Here is a 26,453-nt window from a genome sequence, read left to right on the forward strand (position 1 = left end):
TAGGGATAGTGTGTACTTTTCTCTTTGACCCGTTTAGGCTGCACTCTCACATTTGCTTCAAATCAATCCACATGTGAGTTGCAGCTAACAGCATTTCTCCTCACATTCTGCTGCTGCTAGGGCTTGGGAGGATGCTTGTTGAGCTATGTGAGCGGACTGGTTCAAATGAAAACTTAACTTTATGTTGTTTGGGGTGATATTCACCAGAGCAAGTTCCCTCATCTGTTTCAGCATGTGGCTACATAAATGTGGTGCTGGAGGTGGGAATGCTGTCTGCAGCAACTACTTGGGCTTTAACTTGACTTAAACCCATCGTGATCCAGTACCTTTAGGTGCTGGTGAATCAACAGATTGGTGTTTTGGTTTTGGTTTGGGTGTTTTTTGGCGGTAGTTTTTGGGTGTTTTTTTTTTTTTTTAATGTTAGCTTTGGCTATGATTTTCGAACTTGACATCAGAAGTGAAGTTCAGTAAGGTCTTTATGAACAAGAAGTTCTTCATCTGTGTTAAAAAATATAAAAACATTAAGTGGGGATAAGAAACAAGCAAGCCACTGTCTTAAGGATAGTGGGGCAAGGTAAGATTAGCAGCAGGTGAAGTGCAGCCCTGCCTCATACTTCTAGGCTAATGTTGCTGAAGTTGAGGTAGCGGTTAGATCCATAATGGGAATGAAATGGTAGCAGTAGAAGTGCCACCTGTGAGGGAAGCAGAATTCCAGGAACTGAAGGCACAGAAAGTCAGAGGAACTGCTTATAATGACAGATTTTTCAGCATAGGTAAGGCAAATTAGTTCAAATGGCCAGTTGCTGTATATGCAGAGAGGCTGTCCATGTGGGAATGGTATTGTATAATCAAGGAATGGGAAAAAGTGCTTGAGGAGGGCAGCTGGGAAAGTTACATGGTAGCTCTGCAGGCCTGCTTTGGCATTAATGGAATACAAGGGCCAATTTTGAGGGAATTAATACTTAAAGAAGTACAGTTAAGTGCTGGGAAGAGAAGTTAGCAGCAGGTTTTCTAGGTGAAAATAACTTAGTATCAAATTTTTAAGAAGTGGTTGGAGTAGTGTCCACTATCTGAACTTTTAAGCTATTACTCCTAAAGATGTGTAGTAGTTCTCTTTAGCTGACTGGACGAACATTTGACATGCAACAGAAGGGCTTTACTGGGAGGGATGGGGAGCTCCACCTGGTAGTTGGGGTGTTCTCAGGAGAAGCAAAATGGATGGCTTGGGTGCTTGTCAGCAGGCAGAGAAATGGAATACAGGTCTCTTCACTGAGACAGGCTGGTTCTGGCCCTAAGAAGATAAAGTGGAGACATCAGTCCTTCAGTAAACAGATTCAGATAAAGTCTGTTTTTTTATTTCATGAGGTTATTTTTAACAAGGTTCAGTATATTTGGTTTGGTTTTCTGTGCATCATTACCAACAACTGAGCTGTCACAGCTGGTGGAATATCACAGGGAAAGGGCCAAGAACTGTTTTACTCTGCTGAGGTAACAGGAACAGAGCGTACTCTTAGGCAGTCTAGGTGACACGGGCATGGGGATGCATCACTCCGCAGAGTGATTGAGCTCACACAGACTTCAGATTATGCAGCCCTGGGACTGACACTGGTGGGTTCTCCTGGGCGTAAGTGTGGGTCTGGGGACATGGAGTGCAACCACAGTAACATGGTGACAAAGTGGGGATTTGAGGCTAGGCTGAAGGCAGGCAGAACATGAGAGTGAGGCCAGCATGTTCATCACTTGGCTCATCAGCAATTAGGTGTTCCTGGGAATAACTCTTAGCTATCCTTAATAAAACTGAAGTTGTTGTTGTGCTGGGTCAGCGCTGCTGTAATGTCCTACTGTGCTGCTACATTTACTGTTCATTGGCCTTTTTCATTACAGAGAAATAAAGTGGATTCTCACTTGTGGTATTGTGCATGTTGCTGGAAACGCTAAGTGCGATCGCTGCAGCCATCGCCTCCGTTTCCTCGCTGCCTCTGCCATTGTTTGGGCTTTAAATGTTTTCTTGGTTTTGATCATGGGACTCTACCCTTGATTAGGCTTCTGGGACCAGCCTTCCTAAGAGTACCCTACTGATACTCTTGAACTTTCACTATTGTGGCTTTGTTTGTTTGTTTTACTTATTTGTAATACAAATAGCATAGAAGCCTGGCATGAAGCAAAGAGCAGGAAGTTCATTCAGGCTTTGAGTTGGACTTGCTGAAATTGAAAGATATGACAAAACATGCAGGGGGATGCTCGCACATAAAAACTGCTCTTTTTTACCCCTTTTTTTAGGAGCTCTTTTGGGAAACCTTTTCAAAGAAGGAATAGGAGTGAAAACCCAAATGCAGAATAAAATCTGCACATAATATTCAGTTTGTAAAGTAATTCAAGTTCTGGAAATGAATAGCCAAGCAAAACCCATTCAAAATGCTTCCTTTAACAGAAGCTGGTGTTTGTTACCATAACAGTCCTTTTTTGCAAACCCCTCCTCACCCCCCCCCCCCAAAAAAAAAAAAAAAAAAGAAAAAAAAAAAGGATTAGTGCTGTTAGCATGACTTGACTGCCAGGTCCAGGTAGTGCTGGTTTCCAGAGCCCCTAGAGCAAATTGCAGAAAAGGGGAGGGGGAATCTATATGCTGGGTTTTGTTGGTGTGGTTTGGTATCATAGTAACAATTAATTTAAGCTCTGGCTGTAAACTGATGCTTCATATGGAAAAGTACCACTTTGAAATAGCAGTGTTGCAGTCTCTGTCAATCTGAGGGGAGGGATGCAGATGAGCAAGCAAAAGCCAGAGAAGAGTATTGTATAGCTGTAGCTGCTTGACATTACTGATTTTTAAGGGATCCAAAAAAAGGTATGATTCCTCTTGAATAGAGGAGGAGAACAAGATGTTTCCGTAGTACCGAGATCATAAAAGAAAGAAAATTGCTTGAAAAGAATGGGTCTGATTTATCCCCCTTTCTTTATTTTGCTGCTATTATAACTTAAGCTGCAGTTTTGCTATCAACTGGCTCTTGTGAAAGCATTTAGTATTTCCAAGATTTCTTGCAAATCTGTTTTTATGATGGTGATTTTTACCCCACAAAACACATTTTGTTTTGTAATAACCAGTTTCCTCCATCAAAAGAATAGAAATTTTCTGCAGTAGCATTCAGTGGTCCTATCTGAACTTGTCAGTTCAGGTCTGATATGCCAGTTCAAAGCACTGAGGTTGGCATTGGTTGAAAATATGTTATTTCTTTCAGCATGCTGGGAGTAAATGAGTAAAACCACTTTTCAGTAGGCTTGGAACTAAAATGTGAAAAGGGCCTTTTGTTTTTAGATGCAGATTCAGGAGCGTGATAAACTTTACTACTTGGTAGCCTGGGAACTTGATTTGTCTTGCTTAAAGTGCAACCTTTTTTTTTTTTTACCTCTCTTCCCCTCCACCCCCTGCCTTCCCCTCCACCCTGATGGTATTGTAAGCCTTTGGGAGATAAATGGGAACTGTCTGGTATGTGTCCTTTATGTCACAAAATTTCTGTAGTTTCTGGGCTTATTTTGCTCTTTAAAGAATTATTTTATTCTTTTGCTGGCGAGGGAAGATTTTTGTAACCTTGTTTATGAGTTCTTGTCGCTTTTTTTAGAAAGACACTGTTCCTTGTCCGTTTCCCTAAGATACCTAGACACTGCTTTAATGCCATCACTAAATTTCAAGGGCAACATGAAGTGTAAGCATTGACCTTAAAGGCTCTATTGCCTTTGGTTTAAAAAAAGAATCATTGGATCCGTCAAAAAACCTGTAGGGCCCAAAAGAGGCAACTCTTATTGCAAGTTACTAATAAAAGATGTGCCTAGTAAGAGACTTGTTTTTATCCCTGTGTATTTTGTCCTATATCTTGTACTTTTGCCTAGCAGTTTAGAAAGCAATGCATACTTATTTCTGACTGTTCTGTAGGATGATATCCCTTTACAGTACTGAGATAATAGCTGCAAGTTTTTAGAATACTGTTCCACTCAAAGTTTTTAAAAAACCCTAAGCATTTTACTGGATAAAATGGATAAGAAAGTCAGGAAGCTGTTGTCTTGAGTTTTGTTTTATAAGGCAGAGTGCAGCAGGGTTTAAAGGTGTGGGAGTTCTTTTCTATCCAGTGGAGCAGTTCAATTAGTTTGAGTTTGTAGCACTGCAGTGTAATCTGGTGAATACAGAGCTGAGCAGATTGCTAATAAATTGCATTGTAATGTTCGATATTCCCACTGTTTTGGCTGAGATCAGAAGGTTTGTTGCATCCTTGCAGATAGCTGGACCAGCTCACCGCCCACTGGGACCATATGGTCAAAATGGCATAAAGGGCATTAGCCAGCCATTAGGGCTGATTGAAGCCACAGTGGTAGTCTTGAGCAAATGATAGAGACTGTCAGGAGATAAACAGCAAACGGAAGGTTATAAAATGCCACCCAGCTAGTGAGGAGCAGTGGGAGTATGTTCAAGGGCTGATAGGCATAATGCAGTACTATAGTTTTGCTGGAGGGAATTGCTCATCTTCCTAGCTCTGTGCTTGCAGCTCTTCCACAGCTCCTCCCTGCATTGACCGCATCACTGGAAGAGCAGTAACTCGTGTAAGAAGGTGTCTGAATGCTTAGCAAGTTTTGTGGCTATGACTGCACAGTCATGAGGGCTTTTTGTGTTGAGGACTGGCAATATGAATAGGTATTTGGTCTCTACTCATGTTTATCTTTGTTAACAGCACCTGGAACATTGGATAGAGAATTTTATTTTGATCAGTTATTTTCTTATGCCCAGTTTCTCTAGGTATGAACATCTGCTCTTAAAATATCAACAGATTAAATTGCTGTATTTATAGTTAAAATATTATGGAGATGTAGTTTTCATCTCTGTAAATGTTGATGAGATTGGCAGAAAAGGTTGGAAGTCACAAAATTAAGTTTGGTTGTTATCTGACTGGGATGAGGGCACTGTACAATAGCTTGGTACTGTACTGCAGAACTGGGGCAAGAGCCATTTAGCTGATACCTGCCTTTTCTTGGAGCTGCTTTTTTGAATGAAGATGCTTCTTGAATCTGTGAAGGGCCTACACTGTATTTTGTATTCCTGCAGAAAAATCTAGAAGCATGATTGCTGGTACTAACTTTTCCAGGTTATTTTTTTGTGTTGCCTAAGATACCAGAAAATAGAATTTTTCTGTTTTGTTAAATTCAAGGGGTGTTTTGGTAATGGGAATCTGGTTACAGAATATAAATATTTATCTCAGATGATGCTATAAGCACTACATTTCTTTCTCTCATGTAACAGCTAAAGACAAAGCCAAGTTGTCATCAAAATGCACATAATTTCTAAGGTACTTCTTGTCCTGCGTTAAGCTGTTTATTTTGGGGATCAAGGACAGTGTAACAGTGGTCTAATTTTTCCACAAACTGCATGACTGACATAATACTACAAAGCAGCTTGAGGGGGTACTAGCACACAGAATTAAAGCCTTCACTGGTCTGCTGGAGGTTGAGTAAGATTGTCAAAGAAATAGATTTACTAAGTGTACCTTTGTGTGCTTTTAGATCTCTTTGGTATTTGTCAGTAGACAGTGACTGGCTGCCCCTAAAGTAATTGCATTTTAAGAATACTGATGCTGGACGGAGAGCTCCCCCTCCTTCTTCTAGTATGTTTTGTTTCTCAAGTGCCTTCTGAGGTTTAGGGTCCTGAATGAGATTGGTGTCCCTGGGAGAAGGATTACCTTGTAATGGGAATGGGCCAGGGGAATGCTGGGAGAGAAGTCTCATGGTTGCTTGCCCTGTTCTTGCTCTGCATCTCCATTCATTTGGTCTATTCTCTGATGCGTGCCTTGGGCCACATCAGCTGCTGTCATGGCATGGAAGGCTTCCTCATCACCTCTTCTTTCTTGGTGTTCTGCACAATGCTGGTCCTGTGGAGCCAGGTGGGCCCTGCATACCGCCATTCCACCATTAGCACGAGAAGCATTCAGGAGTAAATGTGGCTCTTCCTTGGCATTGCAGCCCCTGTCGTCTCCATGGTTTTACAAAAGCTTTAGTTAAAAGCAAAATTCAGCTGACACTTAAAACCACTGAAATTGTTTGTTACCAGCTGCCTTTGTGACTTTAAGGACACTCAACTGCGCCAAATTACCTAAAGGGAATGCTGTGCCCTTGTTGCTGCAGTGATTCCAGTCTGGATCTCCCTGCAGCTGAGGGAAGTTCACGGCCATGGGCATGTCTTTTTTTTAATTATTTTTAAATGCTTATATGTCTGCAAGTAGTGCCCAAAATCTCTATAGATGATGGTTCTTTGTGTCTTCATCTCAGAAGCCACTCATGGCAAATGCAACCAGACGAAATAGGAAGCTCAGGTGATAGGAAGAGGCAGCTTTCCATAGCCTTGCTGATCCATGCTGGCCTTTTGAGTGGACTTGTTTTGGGAGGGGTTGATCAGGGAAGCTGCTTTGCTGCCACTGCAGAAATGAGTTGTCATACTCAATGCCATGTACATTTATGTTTGTTTTTTTTTTTTTCCCCACAGATGAGCAATCGATTCCTTCTTGAGGACATAAAATTATGATCCCCCTTTAGCACACAGGTTGTAGAGTGTGAAATAAAAATCAGGGGAGGGCAAGTACCTTAGTTTTGGGAAGGTGTGGTATTTGTATTTGAGGCTGGTGTGTACCAGCCCAGGACCTGCTGATAGCAGTGGAAAAACCATTCATATAATGGGCTTTGGATTGCTCTTAAGTAGCTTATTGTATGCGTGCCTCCTGTGGAAGGTGATGTATCCTTCCTCTGTGGTTACTTCTTCATCTGAATGTGTTATACCTGGTTGACCACTGTGCCTTAAAGGAGATTTCATTGATGAGGATGCTAATTGCCACATAGGAAGGAAGAGGAAGCTGTTGCTTTGTGGCAGCTTCTGTTTGGCTGGAGTCTCGCTGACCCTGGCTGAATGTCTCGAGTCACTTTTTATTAAAGCTGAATTGAAACAGCAGCTTTGGCAGAAAGTTGTTCAGAGGTGAAGCATTTTTACTGTGTTGTTAGTGATGATGATGTAGGGATTTGCATAAATTAAGATGTCTGTGCAGGTGCTGATGTTGATCTGGTAAGTGGCGTGTGGTCACCGTCACTTTCTGTGAGTGGTGGTGGCTGAGGTGCAGGGTAGGTATTGTGCCTCCTTCAGCAAAGCTATTCAAGACGTCTCTGAAGGGAACAGATGAACGCTTCCTGTAAATAAACGTACTGGAAACATCTGCCCAGCACATTAAATTAAAGGATTTTTCTTGATGTGCCATCTGACCTCGTATGCTGACAAGCTCCAGTACTGTTTTCCTCATGACTTCCCCCAGCTTTTTCTTAAGCTGTCTTTTCGGCAAACTCTTCCGAAGCTGAAGCTGTGAGGATGCACTGGACCTCATTTCCCGCATCTGTCCCAGCAGCTGTAGCACTTCCTGCCATGAATCATCCAAAACACACTCTTTTTAATTGTTTCATTTAAGGGTGAAGGCACATTCGTTTGTTTCTGAAGTCACAGTCTAATCTCAGCAGTCTGGCAGCCAAGCCTGAAATGAAGGCCTGGGTGCTATAGGCTTCAGAGGAAGTACCTTCCATCAGTGGTGATCATGGGCAAACTCCAAGCAGTTGTGGGCTTCGGTTGTGGCTAGAGGAACTGCAGACTTCATCACTTCTTGGAGAGCTGCAGCAAAATGTCTCCTTTGCATGACAGTGTCAAGCATGACATGACCTCCTGGTTTCAGCTCAGTCCTGTTTTCACCTGCACTTACATACCACTAACCAGTGCAAATTGTCAATCGATGTTAAGGGAAGGGGACATCATCTTTTGTCTGTGAAGTCTTGACTATGTTCTAGATCCTTTCTGGGACTGATGTTTGTAGACTTGTTTTCCAGGGCTCATTGATTGCCATGTATTTCAATTCGAGCAGTCCAAATTGAGGCATTTCTTTGTCCTCAGTAATTGAGGATATATAGTTCCTGAAACTTGAGAGCTTATTGTATTTTACACAGAGATGAAATCCAAACTATGCCCCTTCAATTTTGTCTTTAAAAAAACCCCACCCAAAATCCATCTCACAAAAAAACCCAAACAAACAACCCCAAAGCACATTAACTATGAAGTTGTTAAGCCTCTTGTTTGTTTGTTTTGTTTCCTTGTTAATTTTTCTAGGGAAACGTCAAATTCACCACTTGGGAAACCAGCTTCAACTCAATCAACATTGTCTGGATACAGCTTTTAATTTTTTCAAGATGGCTGTGAGCAAACACCTAACCCGGGGGAGAAAGATGACCCATGTAATTGCTGCATGTCTCTACCTGGTGTGTAGGACAGAAGGAACTCCTCGTATCCTTTCACATTTAAAAGATAAAAATAAATTTAATAAAGACATACTTTCAGCAATTCGACTCTCTCAGTTAAACCTGGTTTCAGAATTTAAAAAGGTAAGTGATTAGGAGGGGACTTTTTCACTGTTGGTTTTATATGATTAATTAAATAGGAGTTCAAGTAAAATTTGTTCCTTTCTAAATATACAATATTGATATTTACAAGGAGCTATAAATGTCACTGTGCTTCCCATCAGTAACTCTAAAGTTCTTTTTTTCTCAACTTTTTTCTGTGTATAAAATTGTCCTTTTCCTGTGCTTTGCTTGGGATTGATCGTGGTGTAAATTTATTTTGTTTTTCTCTTTTAAAACAAATGAATATTAACACCAAGCTTCTTGCAGTGTCAGCATTAAAGGACAGATTGAAGTTCCAGTAGGTTTTCCATCAAAGTACTTGGATTTCCTTCTTTTAATGTTTATGGGAAGGTCAGTATTACTCCCATTTTAGTTTTGGGGGAAGGGCATTTGATAAATTCTGAAGTTTGCTCAGAGATCATTCAGGAAATCAAGTGGCTGGAGGTGGGATTGCACACAAGCCAGATTTGCGAGTACTTCTTGCTCCGCATCATCTCTAATTTTGTTTTGTAGAACTTATTTTAAAGTATTTAAAGTTTTTTTAAATATTTAAAGCTTACATGGGTGGTAATGACCATGCAAATTTATTTGGTTTACATATTTATAGTTCTTTTATGTTATGTTTCAGTTGCTTGAATTTAGAGTTTGTTATCAGATAATTACTTATGTGTTATTTTAGTTCTTTTCTACTTTAAAGCAGCATGTGCATATCATCAGTATTCTATTCAATTTGTTGCTTTTTTCTTGATTGCTCTTCTCACTATTTTAGCAGTTGAAGAGCTTAGCTTTCCTTTTAAGATTGAAATTTTTTTATTTCCAGAAGCTACCCTCAGTATTCTAAAATTAGTGCTTTCTGGTAGTGTTGTGGTCATTGCGTTTGCCTGATTAGAAAAAATGGTTTTGCAGGAATAATAGAATTAAAAGGAAGGCTTGACTATTACGCTGGTCTTTTCTAATGCAAAGTTTCTGTGTCAACAGTAGAACTCTATCATTGCCATAAGTACAGTGTTGATTTAAAAGCATTACCAGTATTTTTTTTTATACCCCTGTCAAAGTTTAAAAGTAATTTGTTTACAGTCATTATTTGATACTACTGAATGATAGCTCAGCCATAATATGCATATCCATTTTTCCCCACTGTTAGTGATGATAAAACATTCTAAGCAGTATCAGTTGTAAGAGGCAATCAGGTGCATTGCAATGTAGCAGCCATCAGTAACCAAAGGGGGCTAAACTTTTCTAGCAAACAAATGTTTTGCTTGTTCTCCAACCTTCTTTAAAGTACTTCAGCATATATCTCACTTACATGCGAGATGTACTGGTCTGGTTGACACTTCATAAATACCTAAATTAATTTCCCAGCTTCTTTTGTTAAGTGGAGATAATATCACATGTGATACTTTAGTGCTATTGTTTCATGTGGAGTATGAGTCAGACTGCAAAGATGTGCTCTTGTATTTCTATATCAGTATCACAAAATACTCCTGCTTCATTTGCATTGTTACTGTGCTGCCTGGGAATCAAGAAGTAGTAATGAAGTGAATGACTGTGTCTCAATTTTATTAGTGTTGACTTTTATTCTTTAATCCATTAGATAAAAATTTAATTGGTACTTTTCAGAGAGTGAGTTCAGCTGCTTGTTGTGTTCTGCTGTTTGGTGTGGTTTTTGTTTTGGTAGTGTGGCTTTGTTGGTTTTTTTCCTTGTTTTGTCTGGTTTGGATTTTCTTAGTATTTAAAGTCCAGTGTAGTTTAAAGAACAAGTCCCAAATAAATTATGGATTATGAACATTGCAACGCAAGTTCCTTTTCTGGAATCTTATGTTTTCATTAAAAACTTGGGAACCTGAGGTGCATATTGATGACCTTTGAAACTGGAGTATGTTTAAGCCTCCACAGATTATGATCATCATTATTGGCATGTTATATTTGTGTCCAGCCTAGCGCTGGCAATATGGAATTTTGCTACAGGAAGCAGGGATGTTCCCAGGGCCTTTGGTCCAGGGCATGCGTAGAGGACACCCATGTGACAAGATGCTTTAGCAGGAATGAGGATGCACATTCAGAGTAATGGGCTTGCAGTGGTTTTGATCTTCTGGAGAAGTCAGCAGAGAATGGCTGCTGAGGAGATTAGAGATAGAAATGGGGAGGAGATAGAAATGAGGAGAAATACACTATATAATGTACTGTACAAAGGACATACAGTATTTGTAACACTTCAAGATTTATATACAGAGCTTAAGTAGATTTACTGAGTTGAAAGTGTTCATTGCCATTGTGTTGCCTATAGAGCTCTTTCGTGAAGCAGTTTGTGAGAAATTTAGAACGGGAAGTTAAAGACTGAAGGCTAGTGAATATATTTTAGAGGAAAGAGGTGACTTGGAAGTAGTGAAGGGCAGCATCCTCCTCAGAGACAAGACAACCTTGGTTTTGGGTGGCCCAAATGAACAGTGGAGTGTCTTGGGAGCTATGGAGGCCACAAACATTATCTAGGAACAGGTTAGTCTCTGAAGTAGAAGTTGTTTCTTAAAGAATATGTTAGAAGAAGCAAAGTATGTATGTGGCTTGTGGAGGTAAAGTGGGATGTAATCAGGGGCTGAAGTCGCAAGAAATGTTGTGTTCTCTCCAGTGGCAGAACCAAAGGAGTGGGAAGCATTTGGAGAGAGAAGACACGATTTAATTGTCTGCAAGTTCAGTCTGAGGGAGTCGAATGTATTTATCTGACATGGATATCTGCTTATTCTTCTTTTCTTTTTATAATGTTGTGTCGCCAGCCAGCCAGCCTTTGTGAAAATGTGAGGAAAACTGTAGCCAAGTCTACTGCTGCAGTCTGAATTACGCCTGAATAAACCTCAGCCTGAAACAGGAAAGCATTAAGTTCTCCTTATGCGTTGTTTAATTAATGCAAAAATGCAAAGTATTCCACTAACACACATTTTTTAATCTGAAGAAAAAAGTTTTAGAACTGAAAGAGAACATAAAAGTTTACTTGTCTAAAGTACAAGCTTTTATTTATAGTTCTTTAGAAAGTTTAATATATTGTTTGAGATCTGAATTGATTTTACACCAGATTATGACTTTTTTTAGCTTATTAGACATGAAACCCTACAATGCACTAGCTTTGACATAACTTTTAATTTGCCTTGCTTACATTACTTGTCAGTGTTAATAGTTTAAAGGGAAGATGGCACACTAGCTATTAGCTGCATTTGGGAGGTGTTTCATCCTTTTAATGAGCTAGCTATGAAAACTTTATTATTCTCTTTATAAAATGTGTCTATATTATCAGTGTCAGAAGTAAATGTATAATGCCAAAAATACATCTGAAGGAGATGGTGATTTTTAAATCCTCAGGTTTGATGGAACCAGTTGTCCCCCTCCCAGGAGCTGAGCGATGTTGTGTTGCCAGTGACATCTGACTTCAGCTGGCACTGCCAGCACTCGGGGCATTTTAGACTCTGGCTTTTAATTTGTTTCTTGGAATAGTAACAGTCTTTAGTTGTTTCTCTTTAATGTTTTGAACAGCTTTTCAACCCCTACATATGTCTGAATGGAAACAAAGGGCTCTTTAGCTGGTCCTGCCGTTCCCGGGAGTGAGAACTTGGGAAGGGCTGGGCAGGGTGTTTGAGTGACTTACAGGCTTAGCTGTAGCTCACGGCTGCCCTGGGGTCACTCAGGAACAATTTGAGCCTGGCTGGGTTTTTCCAGGTGGGATATCAGTTTGTTTTAATTAAAGAACATTTCATTCTGTTTGTCATTCTTTTTATTGTATACAACTGTTAAAAAAAACCTGTACAGCTCTCCACTATTTTGTTCGTAATATTTTCCAATGCTACCACCTGGAGGGTTTTTTTTTATGGCAGCATTTTCCAATGTGGATGTCTCTTATCCCACACATGTGCACCTTTTTATTTTATTTATTTATTGGTTTCCTTTGAAGCTCTCTGGAAAATGCACCCTTAGTTGTAAATCAAATCCTGTCTTGTTAAAGCATAGTAAATAAAACCTTTTCCACATGAGAAGAGTCCTCACAAAGTTCTCTCAGTGTAAATATATTGTTGTTTGTCTCTGGAGTTAAATTCAGGGCAGCTTTTTCCCTTTCAAGTATTGCTGATCAAGTCTCAGTGCCAGAGCTCACAGAGTCCTTCCCACTTCCCAGGCATGGGGCAGCCTCCAGAGATTGTGGATACCAAAGTTATTCAAGTGGTCTTTGGTGCCTTTGTATGTAGCAAGAGGAAAGACATGGGGTCTCCTTGGATCAGTCCAAGGCAGCTGAGTGAGGTCTCTCTTCTCAGTTCTTTGCAGAAGAGCCTTTCTGCTAAATGTCTAAGTAAAATAACCTCTTAAATTTGAGTGTTGGGAGCAGTGATGCTTTAGTGTCTTTTATATGTAAGCTTGCACTGGGTGGGAAAGTGTAAGGCATTTTTCCTCCCCTGCTTCCCCTGCCCTGTGAACCTCCCTTTTGTTCGAGGGAAGATCATGAAGGCATTACAAGATCCCAGCAGGCAAGAAGGATTTAGAAAAAGAAAAAAAGGGGCATCTCCTCACTGAATGGGGCAGTACTTTGTTATTTCCTATTTGTCTGCAGTACTTGTACTTTATTGCCAAGCTATTTGAATGCCTTCTGGTTTAATGTGTTTATTTTCATGTCACAGTAAGGGAAGTTGAAAGTATTTATCTTCATTTCCAGGTGCAGAACTGAAGCTAAGTTTGACACATTCAAAGTTACCCGGAAAATCTGTGATGGAGTAAGGAACTGGTCTCTAATCCTAGATTAGGCAGCAGCCACTGAGCCTTTCTGCGTTGCTGGTCTTTGCAAGAAAAGTTCAGCTAATTTCCTCTTGTGCATTAACAGGCTCTGTCAGCTTCCATACTGTCCTGGGAAGCTTTGTATAACTACGCCATGAGAGCCTTTGATGGATACATTCTTTGTTTCCCTACTAACACTTCAAAGTCTATCTTCGCAAGGAAAAGGGCAAGACTTCCTTCTTTATTAGAAATGAAAAATTAGGTCTCCAGCAATTTTCTGACCTCTACTAGAACTTCCTGGAGCCGGCAGGCCCTAGTGTTCCCGACTAAAAAGTTAACTTTTGAAATTAGGTTTTAAATCAACAAAATTTTAGAGCTCTAGTTAGGCAAGTTAAGAATACCAGCTTCTATTTCTCTTTGGTTAAGGACTTTCTTTATAGTAACTGACCTTTTCATTAAATGTATGCATTCAAATTGTGTTTTTTTCAAGTGTTGAGTGTGACCAGAACATAAGAGATTTAAAATGGATTTTAAATTGCGCAGTTAAAGTATGTATGTCTGCAAAAGAAAATAACTTAATTTCACTTCTTTGTTTTGTTTTGGATTTGTGTGTGTAGTAAATTATGCCAAGCTCTTACATGTTACTTCATAGACAGTTTAATCCAATAGAATATCTTTAATTGGAAAGGACCTATAGCAGTCATGTAGTCCAACAACCTCAACACTCAACACTTCACGGCTGACCGAAAGTCAAAGAAAGCATGCTATTAAGGGCATTGTCCAAATGCCTCTTAAACACTGACAGGCTTGGGGCATCAACCACCTCTCTATGAAGGCTGTTCAGTGTTTAACCACCCTCTCAGTAGAAATGCTTCCTAAGAAAGCATTTTCTTGGTTTAGAAGTCTTGCAAAAGCTCGTCCTCTTCATTGCAAAATGAAGTTTTAAAATTAGCGTGCTTTTGAGTGGATGTGTTTTAGCTGGGAGAGTTTCAACCTATTAATAAAAACTTGCTGTCTTAAATAGGGTGTGGCTGTTGTTGCCCCATGTTATTTGCATCTCTTTCCAAATAGCTCATGTGTTTGGTAATACTTAGCTTGTGTGATTCTTCTGTAGTACCAAATAGAAACAATGTTGGAGATGTAGGTAAGAGGGCAGCCAGACACAGCAACAGAAATTTAATTTCTCACCTTTATTTCTCGCTGTCACACACTCCTCCAGTCAGGGTTGGGACTGCTGAATTTCAGCAGCAGAGCTCATGACCTGAAGCCTGCATATCCAGTCCCCTTTTCCACAGGGTGAAGATGAATCACATGATTTTTTCACTTGCAGTACTGCCTCATGCTTTTTTTGTCATAGAAAAAGATATGTATAAAGCAAGTATGTTGCTGAGGAAATGAGGTGTTTCCACTCCAGCTGTACTGCAGAAGAGCCCTGTGTTTCTCTAGGTCCTGTGTCATATCTGTCAGATCACTATGGATGCCTTTGAAGTATCTGAAGTATAGTGCTGGATACCTGGATTTTTCCACTTGTGTCTGGTGGTTTGCAGGGTCTTTTAGAGAGAATTCCTTCGTGAGAACAAAATAACTTGAAGCCTTTTAAACTGGTTGTATGATGGCCCAGCACCTAGGGCACAGGGCTGGGGAGATGGTTAATGGCCCTCAGGTTCTCCTGTTGTTCCCCGGGGGTTAAAGCCATAAACCTTACTTGTTCATGACACAAATGTGGCAGGAAAATACTGTGTGGTTGCTGACTAGCATTATCCCACAGGGTGCCCTCTTGCTGAAAGTCATCGAAGCTTTCCCCAGGGAGGCCATAATTTTAATGTGGATATTCTGTAGTTGCGTGATTTTCTTTGTTCCTTTAAGATTCTGAAAATATAAAAGGGAAAGGAGCTTTACATTATGGTGTATGTCAACTTAGCATCTTACTGTTTAAATGCTTGTGCTAAATGCCCATTACAGATGCTGCAGGAAGGGAGGGGGAAAGCTGCTGCAAGTGCAGTAGTGATAATTGACCCACTTAAGAGAGCCGCTCTAATTTTACATGTTACAGCATCCTGGAAATTCAGATAAGAATGTTGATCTCTCCAGCTAATAGGATTTCTAAATATATCATCCAGAAGAAGCAGGAGTACTGTAATTTTGTGCGTGTGTGTGTGCATGTGTGTTGAGGCTAATATTTTGTTTAAGAATTGTTCGCTTTGAAAAATCAGCTTTTCTGTTAACTTGTTACTAACTCAGGATAAAACAGTATTTGACCTCTGGTGCTGGCAAGGAGAGATGTGATCCTGCTCCCTTGAATTTGCTGATGAAATTCTCGCCAGCTTTTGTGTGGAGGAGTGACCAGCTTTTTTCCCCTCAGGAAGATGCTACCCAGCAGGTGCCTCAAATTGTCAGCTTTTCGATAATGGAGCATTAAACAAAGTGTCTGCAGAGATAGAGTGGGACAGGGTCACAGGGTGGCCTATCAAGATTACAGATTTTGGCTGGTTTTGATAGCTCTGCTTGTTTTCCTTGTTTAAGGGAAATTTTGAGCAATAAAGGTCAAGATAATCCTCTCCTGAAATGCGACTTCAGAAATGCTTATTGCTTTACAGAAGTGCTTCAAGTTTCTCTTGATGCAGTTCTTCAAGCACATAGATGTGTATGACTGCTGAAAACCATGGGATTTGCGCTCAATAGAGCTGTTGCACCAAGATAATTTTTAATTTTGGAGATCCTTTGTCCTTGCCTATCATACCTTTGTGTTGGAGCAAACCTGGACATCATGGTCTGGCTTTGAAAGGAAGGGATAGGCTTTATAGGCTTCTGGATTAGGTCCACTGAAGCCTTTGTTGCTGCAGGCTTGAATTACAGTATGGGCAGGTAGAAGTGTTTACTGTTTGTCAGTTCTGTGCTCCATCACCCTGTTGGGCCTTGTTTAACGCAGAAATACTTACAACAGAAGCATCTGAGACAGATTTTTAATGTAGGTAATAGTGTCTGTTATTGCATGCATTAAGTAAAATAATTAATAAAATTAATTGCACAGTCTGTCCTCTTAGTTTCCAGTTTGGGGTTTCTGAAATGATGAGTCATTCTCGTAGTAAAGGTGAAAAAAGGAACAGGAGAGCTACAATGGCATTGGTGATACTGGGTTTAGAAATATGAAGGGCGGCCCTTGCTTACCAGCAGCACTGAGAGGAGGTGATGCTCTGAAGCATGGTGGCAGAGACATGGGAACTTATAAGGGGAACAAAGGCACAATAAGTTCTGGGTGATGGATGAGGGAAGGGAAATGTGATGGCGGAGACATCTGCTTCCAGTGAAATAAATACAAAGGAGGGACGATAAGGAAGGGGATCACACCTCTTATGTCTTTGACCTTCAGTGATCCTTGCATGCTTGTGAAAATAAATATTTAACAATCTTCTTAAAGCTTGTTTAAAAGAGGAAATAATTAGGTTGGCTCTCTGCTTAATTCAGAAGTTTATCTTTGCATCTAAATTTTGGTGCTTATGTCAGCAAAACAGCATTATAACTGGGTGGTGTTTTGACCTGATGGGAGCCAAGATGTTGCAAACACCGGCTAAATGAAAAACAGTGTAGTACAGCTGGTCATTGTGTAGCACATTCTTGCTTTTGTCGGAGGATATGCTGGATGTGGTGTGGGATATGGAGGAGACGCTTCCCCTTCCTTCCCTGCATGCCCACCCCTCCCTTAAGAAAAGGAAAAAAAGGAAGAAAAAAGGAAAAAGCATTACCTGATGGTTTATTTAAATAAATCCTGATAGCAAATATGATCAATTATTGCTGATGTTTTTGATCCGGTCACTGAAAAATATTCCTGCTTGTAGCAATCGCTAATGTTGTCTGCATTTTAATATTTTAGAAGTCAATTAGAAAATTAAATGCTCTCATTCATTAAAATAATTTTGAAGATTGTGTATTTGCATTTTAATGCAGTAAGAATGCTGCCTTAGAAGACAAATTCACATTATTAGTTTAATTAAGATCAGTAATGCAAAATAGGGTGAATAAAAGCCATTGCGTTGAGACCTATAAGCACTTCTTGTGCTTGCTATCTGCAAATGTTATTTTAGCTTCAGGTCTTCTAAAGCTGTGTCTGCTTTCATCATATTCTGAAGTCTCTTATGCAGCTTTTTTTGTCTTGCAGTTTTTGATGTCATAAGAACAAAGTGAAGGTATATCAGAGGAACAATATTACCTTTCAAATTTGTTTTGGAAAAACAGGATTCATTCTCATACCTGGCATGTCCTCATATCTTGAAAGTGGTCTTGATAATGATTTCTTGTTTCCTAATAAGGTATAAGCCTTTTAAAAATTGGTAAAAGTACTTCTCAAGAGCTGTCTTGTTTCTTCAGATGTTTGTCTCTAGCATTTTGGGTGCATGATGCAGTCTGCATAGGGAATCTTCATACTGGAGATGCTTCTCAGTGAAAGGTTTTCAGTATTTTGTAATCTTGGGCCAAGTAAAATTGTGAGCTGAGCCTCTTCTAACCTTTTCACTGTTAGCCTGTCTTCATGGCGAGTCCATGTCCTTCCTTGAAGGCAAAAGAAAATGTCTTTTAACTCCCAGACTGGCTCAGTATAATTGTAAGTACAAATGATATAATAGTCACATGGTGGTATGTCTGCTATTTCCCCCCCTTTGTGAGAGAGAAAATAATCTTTCCATCTTATTCAGTTTCAGAAGTCTGGGAAAATAGCAGCCCTAAGTAAGACCCAAACCAACCAAAATTTTGATTTCTTCCAGAGCTTTGCTTTTGAAGCTAAATGTTCCCCATGCCTTCTTTATTTTGACTTGCTAATTGGAAATAAGATGTTGAAGATAACGTGTGCTTTGAAGCTTGTGTATTATGTATTTTATTTAGATTTAATCCTTTAAATATTTGACAATAAAACAAAAATTGTGGAGCTCTCATCTTTAGATCAGCTGTAAGCGAAACATTTAAGTTTTCAACATCCTTCAAGTTTGGGAAAACACAGTAGTCTCAGTGATGTTTTGACTACATGTGTTGGTAAAGTGCTATGAGATTTGCTAATCAGTATTTTTAAATGGAGATACATAACTGTTTCTTCAATGAAGGAGCAGCTTGTCTGCCAAAATATAAGTCTTAGCAGGGAATAGAAATCGGTGTGCTCTTCAGATTCCTTTTGTATTGGTAAGCTGGGAGGAATGGCAAACAATGTATTTTATGTTGTCATATATGAACTACTCATGATGGAAAGCAAATTTTGAGAGGGAAAATACATGGACTGGAAAAAAAGCGCCTTTTAATGTGAACAAAAAAATTATCTAACTTAAGCTCTAATCTTTTTAATATTAAGAGAAAATTGTGCAGTAAAAATGCATATTCAGCAACATGATATGTACTAACTGAAATGTGAAAGTCTTTATTACACAAAAACTGGAACTCGAAATACTGCCTTATGTCTTACTGTCAGGAGAATTTCTCAACTTATCTGTTTTACAGGGGTTTTTTGTCTATAATTGATCCTTTTAACTTTTTATTATGCTTGTAGAGAGACTTTCGGCCTTGCACTTTCCAAGGGGAGACAAAGTTGTTATCATTTCAGGTACTGTAATGTTTGGCACCATTCTAGAACAAACAAAAAGCTGGTGTTTCAAGTTAGACTGGAGAAAATTTCACAGTTTACCTGACCTTGCTAGTACCTGAGAAAACACCACTGCATCCTTGCTTAGCAAGGATTTTGTCCTCTTCAAGCTAACTTGCTTAACACTTGTTTGTTTGTTTCCCCTCCCTGACGAAGGCGTGGTTTCAGGGTAATGAAGTTCTGCCTATTCAGCTGCAAAGGTTCTGAGATTATAGATGCTTTCCTTCCACTTTTTATGTTGGGTGAGAGCTGCGTTGTCTGAATTAAGAATATTTATTTTGAAGTTTGCCACTGAAATCACCTTTGAGCCATCCTCAGTCTCCAGGGAAAGAAGGAAAGAAATGTAAAATAATGTAAGTCATAACTGAAGAAGTCTTTTTCTAAAGAGACATCTGGAGGTTTCAGCTGTTGTGTCTCAGTACCTGAAGTCAGAGAATGCTGTGCTCTGTGTTTATCTGGAGTTGAAAATTTGGTTTTCCCACATGAGTGCTGCTAATTTCTGCAGAATCTTAAGTTGAATTTTCTTTTTTGTATCAAAATTTCTGGTCTTCTAGAGAATGCAACAGATGGACTGCATCTGTGCTGCTGTCTCTGAGGGAATCCCAAATCACTGCATTCTTGTCACATCTGGAGGACCCAGTTCATTGCCAATAATTATTTCCAGCATATTCAGATTCTAGTTTTTAAGTTGGAAAATACTTTTGTCAATGTTCAGTTTAATGTTTATCATCTTCCACTTAGACGCGAAGCTCTTACTGTGGCAGAAGAAAGCAACTCAAATATTGGTTGCTGCTGTATTCGTTCCTCAGTCTTTGAACTGGTGGCTTTAGTGTCTCAGCTGTGCTTCAGTCCTTGGTTTTTGCTGATAGTGTTGGCAGCCTGCCCAGCAGAGCTGTGAACTGGTCACTTTCGTCCTGTTGCAACTGGAGAAGTTGGGAGCACAACCCCGAGCCAGGAGTGCTGGCTGCATCCAAAATACGAGGACAGCATCAAAAAAAAAAGCTGCTGAGTGGGATGGAGAGAAGTATCTTGACAAAAGTGTTTCATCCCAGCAGTCAGTCATCTCCACTGACAGGTTCTAGGATCAGAGAGAAGAGAATACAGAGCATTTTCTACCAGCTCTCCAGTAGTCAAAGAAGATGTCGTATGTACAGGGTAAATGTTTATATAGGCAGTGTATCTGAAGGTGATGGAATACTCAGGAAACAATCCAGAAAGCCTGTGCCCTATGTAGGATTGTAGAATAAATTTGGTTGGAAATACTTGGTCCGATTCCCTGCTCACCTGCTCAGTAGGTTGCTGAAGCCCTACTCTGGTTGAGTGTTGGTTGTCTTTGGCAATGGACATGTCATACTCTCTCCGTGTTTTACTGCCTTCAAAGCAAAGATTTTTATTTTCTTTTTTTTTTCCTAATATCACATTTTTTCTTGCTGCAGGTTGCATGTGTTGCCTTTTGTTCTGTTTGTGTTGTGTGTCTGAGAAGGATTTGGCTCTATATTCTCTATACCTGCTCATTAGGTAAAGACAGCATTAGATCTTCCCTAAAGCATCTCTTCTCCAGGCAGAACAAGCCCAGCTCTCTCAGCTTTTCCTTATATGTCACATGTTCCAGCCCCTCAGCTATCTCAGTGGTCCTGCACTGCAGCCACTCAGAGTGTACACTTAAGTGTACTTAAAAACCTAGACTTGCACATGGCTTTCCAGATGCAGCCTCGTAGGCAGTGAATAGAAGGGAATAACCACTCCTGCCGCTGGCTGCATTTCTGCTAACACAGCTCAGTACATGTTTGCAGGAGCCTGCTGCTGACCCCTGCTTGACCTGCCCATGGGACTTCCCAGCTCCTTTTGTGCAAACTGTTCCTTAGCCAGTCATTCGCAGCTACACTTGTAGCAAGGGGTTACTCTCTCAGGTGTGAGACTTGAAGAAGTTCAAAGACAGATGCAGCTCCTGTTAGCCCAGTTCTCCCATCTTGCTGAGATGCCTCTGAGTGGCAGCCTCACCTTCTGATGTATTGACTACTCCCCTAGCCTAATGTCATCTACACACTTACCCAGGGTACTTTCTGCCTTGATGTCTCATTTCTAATTGAGACAACATTGCCCCCGAGGGATGCCTGCAGTAACTGTCTCTTTGTTGAACTTTGTACTGTTAATCACAGCCCTTTAAAATTGACTAGACTGCCAAGTTTATGCTTACCTCCTAGCCCAGCAGGCCAAACCATGATGTCTCAACAATTTGGCTTTAAGAACACCATGGCACATCATAGCTTCAGCTTTGCTAAAGTCAAGATAAGCAGCATTCACAGCAGTGCCAGTTTCCCCTGATCCTGTGTTGGTTCAGGTGCCATGTAAAGCTGATAGGGTAGGTAACACTTTACTGGGGGGTGCAGCTGAACTGTCCACTTGGCAGTTTAACTGTTTAGCCAGTGCTCTGTAAAAATTTCTCTTTGCTCAGAGTCCAGAGCAATGAGTCTTCTGATGAGTGGTGCAGTGACAGGTGCTCATTGAGTATCTTTTTTGTATATATGGGGTGGTGGGTGTTTTTGTGTGTTTTTTGTTTTGGTTTGGTTTTGTGGGTTTTTTCTATTTTTCCCCTGTGCCTGTGACTAAAGCCTCTTCCTGACTTGTGAAAAACCCAGATTCACTTCTATAAGGGGAGTTAAAAGCAGAGAGGGTAATCAGGACCAAACCCTGCCTGTTTTCTTTGAAGCTGTTGTTGCTGTGCAATCTGAAATGCAAGTATTGTAGGGCCGGGAGAAGAGCAAGGAAGTGGAAGCTTTTGTAGGTGAATCGGCAGGCTTGGGGGGGGCGGAGGGGTGTGTGTGGGGGGGTGTATTCCTCATTCAGCTTTTTTCTCTCAGATTATTTGTTTCTTTTTTTTTCTTAATATATTTTATATATATCATATACGGTTCTATTGTTCTAGTACGTACAGTTCTGGCAGCAGAACTGTAATTCCAGTTTTCTTCCTCCTAGCTGAAGGTCCTGGTGATGGAAGTGTAGAATTTACACTTTTTTATAGAGAAGATCAGTATTACAATGCTCATCTTCTCATCATACAAACTGAGGCACAGGAGGGAAGGAAAATGACTCGCTCATGAAGGCAGTAGTATGATGTAGATATGTTTGTGTCCCATGTGCATCTATAGTGCTACCTCCCACAGTGCAGGAGTCTTCTTCTACATAGTACTCTCCTATTTGATTTTGCCAAGGCCCTGGAATATACTTTTCCAAGTATATTGGCTAACCCCTTTGAGTTCTCAGTTACAGTTGTGAAGAGTAGCACGTTTTGCAGGCTCACTAGCTCTGGTAGAGTACTGAGCTTGCTATAAGAATCCTAGGCTGAATTTATAAATCTCAGTGGTGGGAACAAAGTTATCATCTTTCTTGACAGCTTTGCAAATAACGACACCATCAGTGAGCAGCTGTAAACATGAGACCCACAATAGCATTCTCAGTGGTTGTTCAGAGCAGAGCTGTATTTTAGGAGCTTGCTGTCAGCGCACTGCAGAACGTTACTTGAAATTACGCTGCTAGGTTACAATAGAACTACTGCAAGGCTGTGTGAAATAAGTCTAAAGAGATCTTTCCCAGCATATCACGGGCAGCTTTTATTTTCCCAGAGGCAGATGATATGCACATCGTTACTGATTTTTTTTTTCCTTCTTCTTTCTCTCATGAAGAATTCCAGCAGCTGAGATAAGTTTACAGCTTCTTAAAAACTGATAATGAAGCAGTCTCTGTGCTGTAAGAGAGACATGAGATAAGTGCTTGCCATTGCTACAGCATTCAAAAGAAGATAATACAGGGATAAAAGTTTAAAATGACACTTCAGGAAAATATTCCTCGTTCTCCATCTTGATTAAATCCGTTTAATGAAGGTTGTTAACTCTTAAGAATGTGAGAAATGCAATTTGCAAGTAAATTAACTTCAGTGTGTTCACTAACTGATGCTGTGCAACATTGTCTTCAGATGCTTTGGGAGTTCCTACTTAAGTAAAGGAAATACTGATAGTAATGCCAACAGAACTGCAGAATCCCTGACAAATGACGAATTGCAGCAGATTGCTTACTGAAGACTTGAGTTTTCAGTAAGATATCAGTGTGTGAATTCTGACCCCTTCCTACCCTTCTTTTCCCTCATGTGCCTCACCCCAGTAAAGGAGTTTTCCTTTTGCTTCTTAAGAATTCCCTCATAAAGATGTGTAACCAGTAAACAAGGAGTTGACGCTTGCTTTATAATTTTAACAATGAGAAGTGGTAAATGTATTTACAGCATGCTTTTAGAGCAAATTGATGCAAAATTGAATTAAATATTAAACTGAATAAAGGATTTTAAAGTTGTTTTTAACAGCTTCTTAGCTATGTGTTTTGGATAATAGAGGCATGAAAATTAGGACTAGCATACTTGAAAGGGTGGACTCGATCTGTGATATGCATTGCATTTCTTTTTATTATAAGGAGCTCAGGATGTGACTTAGCTCTCAAGCCCTTTTGCATATTTTGCACAAGGGGACAAATGTCTATGTTGGTTTGCATATCATAAGCTCACTAGTTACAGCAGAATGTTGCATAAGGATGGGGTATAGTCAAGGAGATGGTCTGAAAAATAGTTGTTGACTGTAAAGTTAGTTACCTACTGGGACATTACAGCTGAAATACATTTGAAAGCTTGTTTCTGTGACCCTGTGGAGAGACTTGAGAACCGCAGAGTCAGATGTGTATTATGACAGTAAGGTAATTGCAAGATTTCACAGCATTTTACCAAGAATGGGGAAACTTAAAAACATGGTGAAGAATGATTAAATGTTTTTTGTGTGGCACTGGCAAAAATGGAAACAGAAACCTAGTGTCCTAAGGCACAGCCTGCAGTCCCTCTGGGCTATGCTTTTGAATTTCTTGGGAAAAACTGATTCCCAAAGGGAAGCATATATTTCCCACCCTTTCATATAGATAAAATGCAGCCACAGGCATCTGATACTCTTTGTGTTTTCCCTTCTCAATAGATCATCTCAAAGATTTATTCTCGTAATGGAACTCTGAAAAGTTAGCTACCTTCAAATCTGAGATATGTCATCTCTCTTCCATGCCAGTAGACTCCTCCCTCCACCTGCTGTATTATACTTGTTCAAGGACCAAATTTAATCTTTGTCTAGGGGCAATTCTTTCCAAAACATATTTTTTTTTAAATTGAAAATACAGTATATTATGCCCTTGAAAGGGAATGTATCATGTTGAGAATTGTATCCATTTCAAAGTATGATGCATCACTTGTCTCTAGCCCTGAAAGGTTTTTAAAATTGGTGTTTGATATTTTTAAAGTTTAAAAAGCTATTGCAGTTCTTTTTTCTTTTTTACTTCTCTCTTTTTCTTTCTTTTTTTTTTTTGTTTCATAGTTTGGTTTGGTTTTTTTTTTTACATTCTTCTTGAGCCTTGCTCAGTTGGGCTCTCAGGGATTAAAGGTATTTTCTCACCCTGCCAGTGACAGCTAAGGGTAATACCTCTTTTGAGCATGGCTGTGAAGTGGAAGTGAAGACATGACTGTGTACTGTGTCATGTTCACAGGTTGGTGAATTCAAACATGCTAATGCAGCTTCTTCTCTTGCCATATCCCAGGATACCTGGAAAGCTGTCCGAGGAGGTAATGGACCTCCCATACTGCTAAATATCTAGTCTCTAGTTATCTAGTCCATACTCCTAAATAAAACTCCCTTGAACAGTCTTGCAGTGGTACTGTAAAGCATAGCCTGTGCAAGATGCATTGTTCTACATTCAGTAAAATGCTTTATTAACTTATAATAATATAATAATAACTCATTTGGGAGAAGTTTCTATTTATGTATCATCAAACAGGCCCAGGTTAGAAAATACAGCTCTCTTTAATAAAAATAAAATTCTGTATACCTTTTTGCTTGTATGATGTATGTAGGTTTCTTCTACAGTGAACATGTAGACATCCTTTTTTTGTGGTTAGAGTAGGCATTTCTTAAAGTAAAAGCATGGGTTTTTTCTACGCAGAGTTTTTCTGTGCAGTGAATGCAGTACATCAGTTTAGCTCCATGTTTTCGTATTAATTTATTGAGAATGACTAAACTTGGCTGCTTTGAGGAGTTCAACCAGTATAAAAGTGGTGTGTTGTCCTGACTTCCAAGCACCACTGATGAACTGGTCCAAAGCACCCAGTTTTCAGCTCCATGTTGTGTTTAAGCTTGCCAGTTACTCTAATGCCTTTAGTCAAACTTGCTTTGATTACTACAAGACTAGCAATTAACAGTTTGGTAGTATTTGTGGAAGTGTTGCCCCAGGAGAGAGCAAGCTGCATCCATAAATCCATTACACACACTATTTTCTTACAGAGTGCTGTAGGTGTCAGGGTGGGTGGGAATGTAGAGTTTTCTCATCGACAGGAGTTAGGGAACAGATACTCCTGTAGTGTCCACTATCTGAAGGCAAGGGCTCTCTTTTGTGCATGGCGGTAAGTATCCAGGTCAAGGTAAAAGGGGTTTCTACGGTTATGTGCCTACAGGCATCTGATACAGAAGGCTTTATTCTGTCATTGTGTAATGTGACATATGCTGATATGAATCTCTTAAAGGCCTTTTGAGAAGATGAAATTTAGCACATCTGATTATTGTACTTCCCACCGAAGGCCTCAGAAAGCAGGGATGCAAATAATTTTCTTTGTTTTTCTCAAAACAAAGGCTCTAGTGTCAAACTTTCTGATGAGTGGCACTGTTTTACATGTAAGATTTTAGATAATGCCTGTGCATGGATAAATTAAGTTCACTGATACTGGCAGGAAAGCAGCATCTGAGTTTCTGTGTGAATTTTTGCCATGTCCCAGTGCTGGGTACAGCAGCTGCTGTGCTCCCGTCCCAGCAAAGGTCTGTTGAGAGAATTTTCTGAGGAGCACTTAATACCAATGCATTAGCATGAAAGCAGAGATGTAGAGCTTATCTTCTATCATGGAAAAATGTAAAACATTCTGTATCTACAGAATTTGGTTTTGTTCTGTTTTAATTGAGCACTATAATGCTACTTTTTGAAATGATAGCTGGGTGTTTACTGTGGGTAAACCAGAACTGTACTGTAACGAAGTTTCATAAAGGAACCATGTATGTACTTAAAACAAGGAAGGTGTTACCAGTTTTATAAGATTTTTGGCTTACTATAAAGCAGTTATTTTGCAGGCTTTGGTCCTTATTTGTTTATTTTAAGGTTTCTCATTCAGATAATGTAGGTCTTTGTGTTTGGAAGCAAACTAGGGAGAACTCTGCAAACAGTGTTGCTTAAAAGAGGAATTTGAGAAGGTGGGATGAATGACAGAGAGATTGTCTCAGGCTCTAGTTTTGATGAATGCTTTAAGCCAGTATGAGCTGGCATGGCTTCAGAAAGAAGTTGTCTTGCCTTGTCCTTGCCTGCTCAGTCCTCCCCCGGTCTGTCCCTTGCCTTCTATCAACCCAGGTGTTTGTGCAGTTGCATGTGAAGTGGTGAGTTAATCCAGTTGAAAACAGGGACATAAAAAAGAAAAAAAATACTTATTTTAGAATTTAAACAGTTCCCTAGGCTGGTTTGCTCCATTGCTGCACAAATAGCCCAGGAATGGGGCTAGTAATGGGCAGGAATCAAG

General features: G+C 39.9%; 1 protein-coding gene across 1 annotated transcript in view; it reads left to right on the top strand.

Annotated features, from left to right (window-relative positions):
• Positions 1 to 26,453, top strand: part of BRF1 (BRF1 general transcription factor IIIB subunit) — a 175,394-nt gene that overhangs the window by 35,731 nt on the left and 113,210 nt on the right. Inside the window, exon 3 of the mRNA XM_013129164.3 lies at positions 8,168 to 8,341. Coding sequence (XP_012984618.1) covers positions 8,168 to 8,341 — 174 coding nt within the window. The remainder of the gene's footprint in view (positions 1 to 8,167; positions 8,342 to 26,453) is intronic.

The sequence above is a fragment of the Melopsittacus undulatus genome, chromosome 4 (genome assembly GCF_012275295.1).
Source record: "Melopsittacus undulatus isolate bMelUnd1 chromosome 4, bMelUnd1.mat.Z, whole genome shotgun sequence".
Classification (NCBI taxonomy): Eukaryota; Metazoa; Chordata; class Aves; order Psittaciformes; family Psittaculidae; genus Melopsittacus; species Melopsittacus undulatus.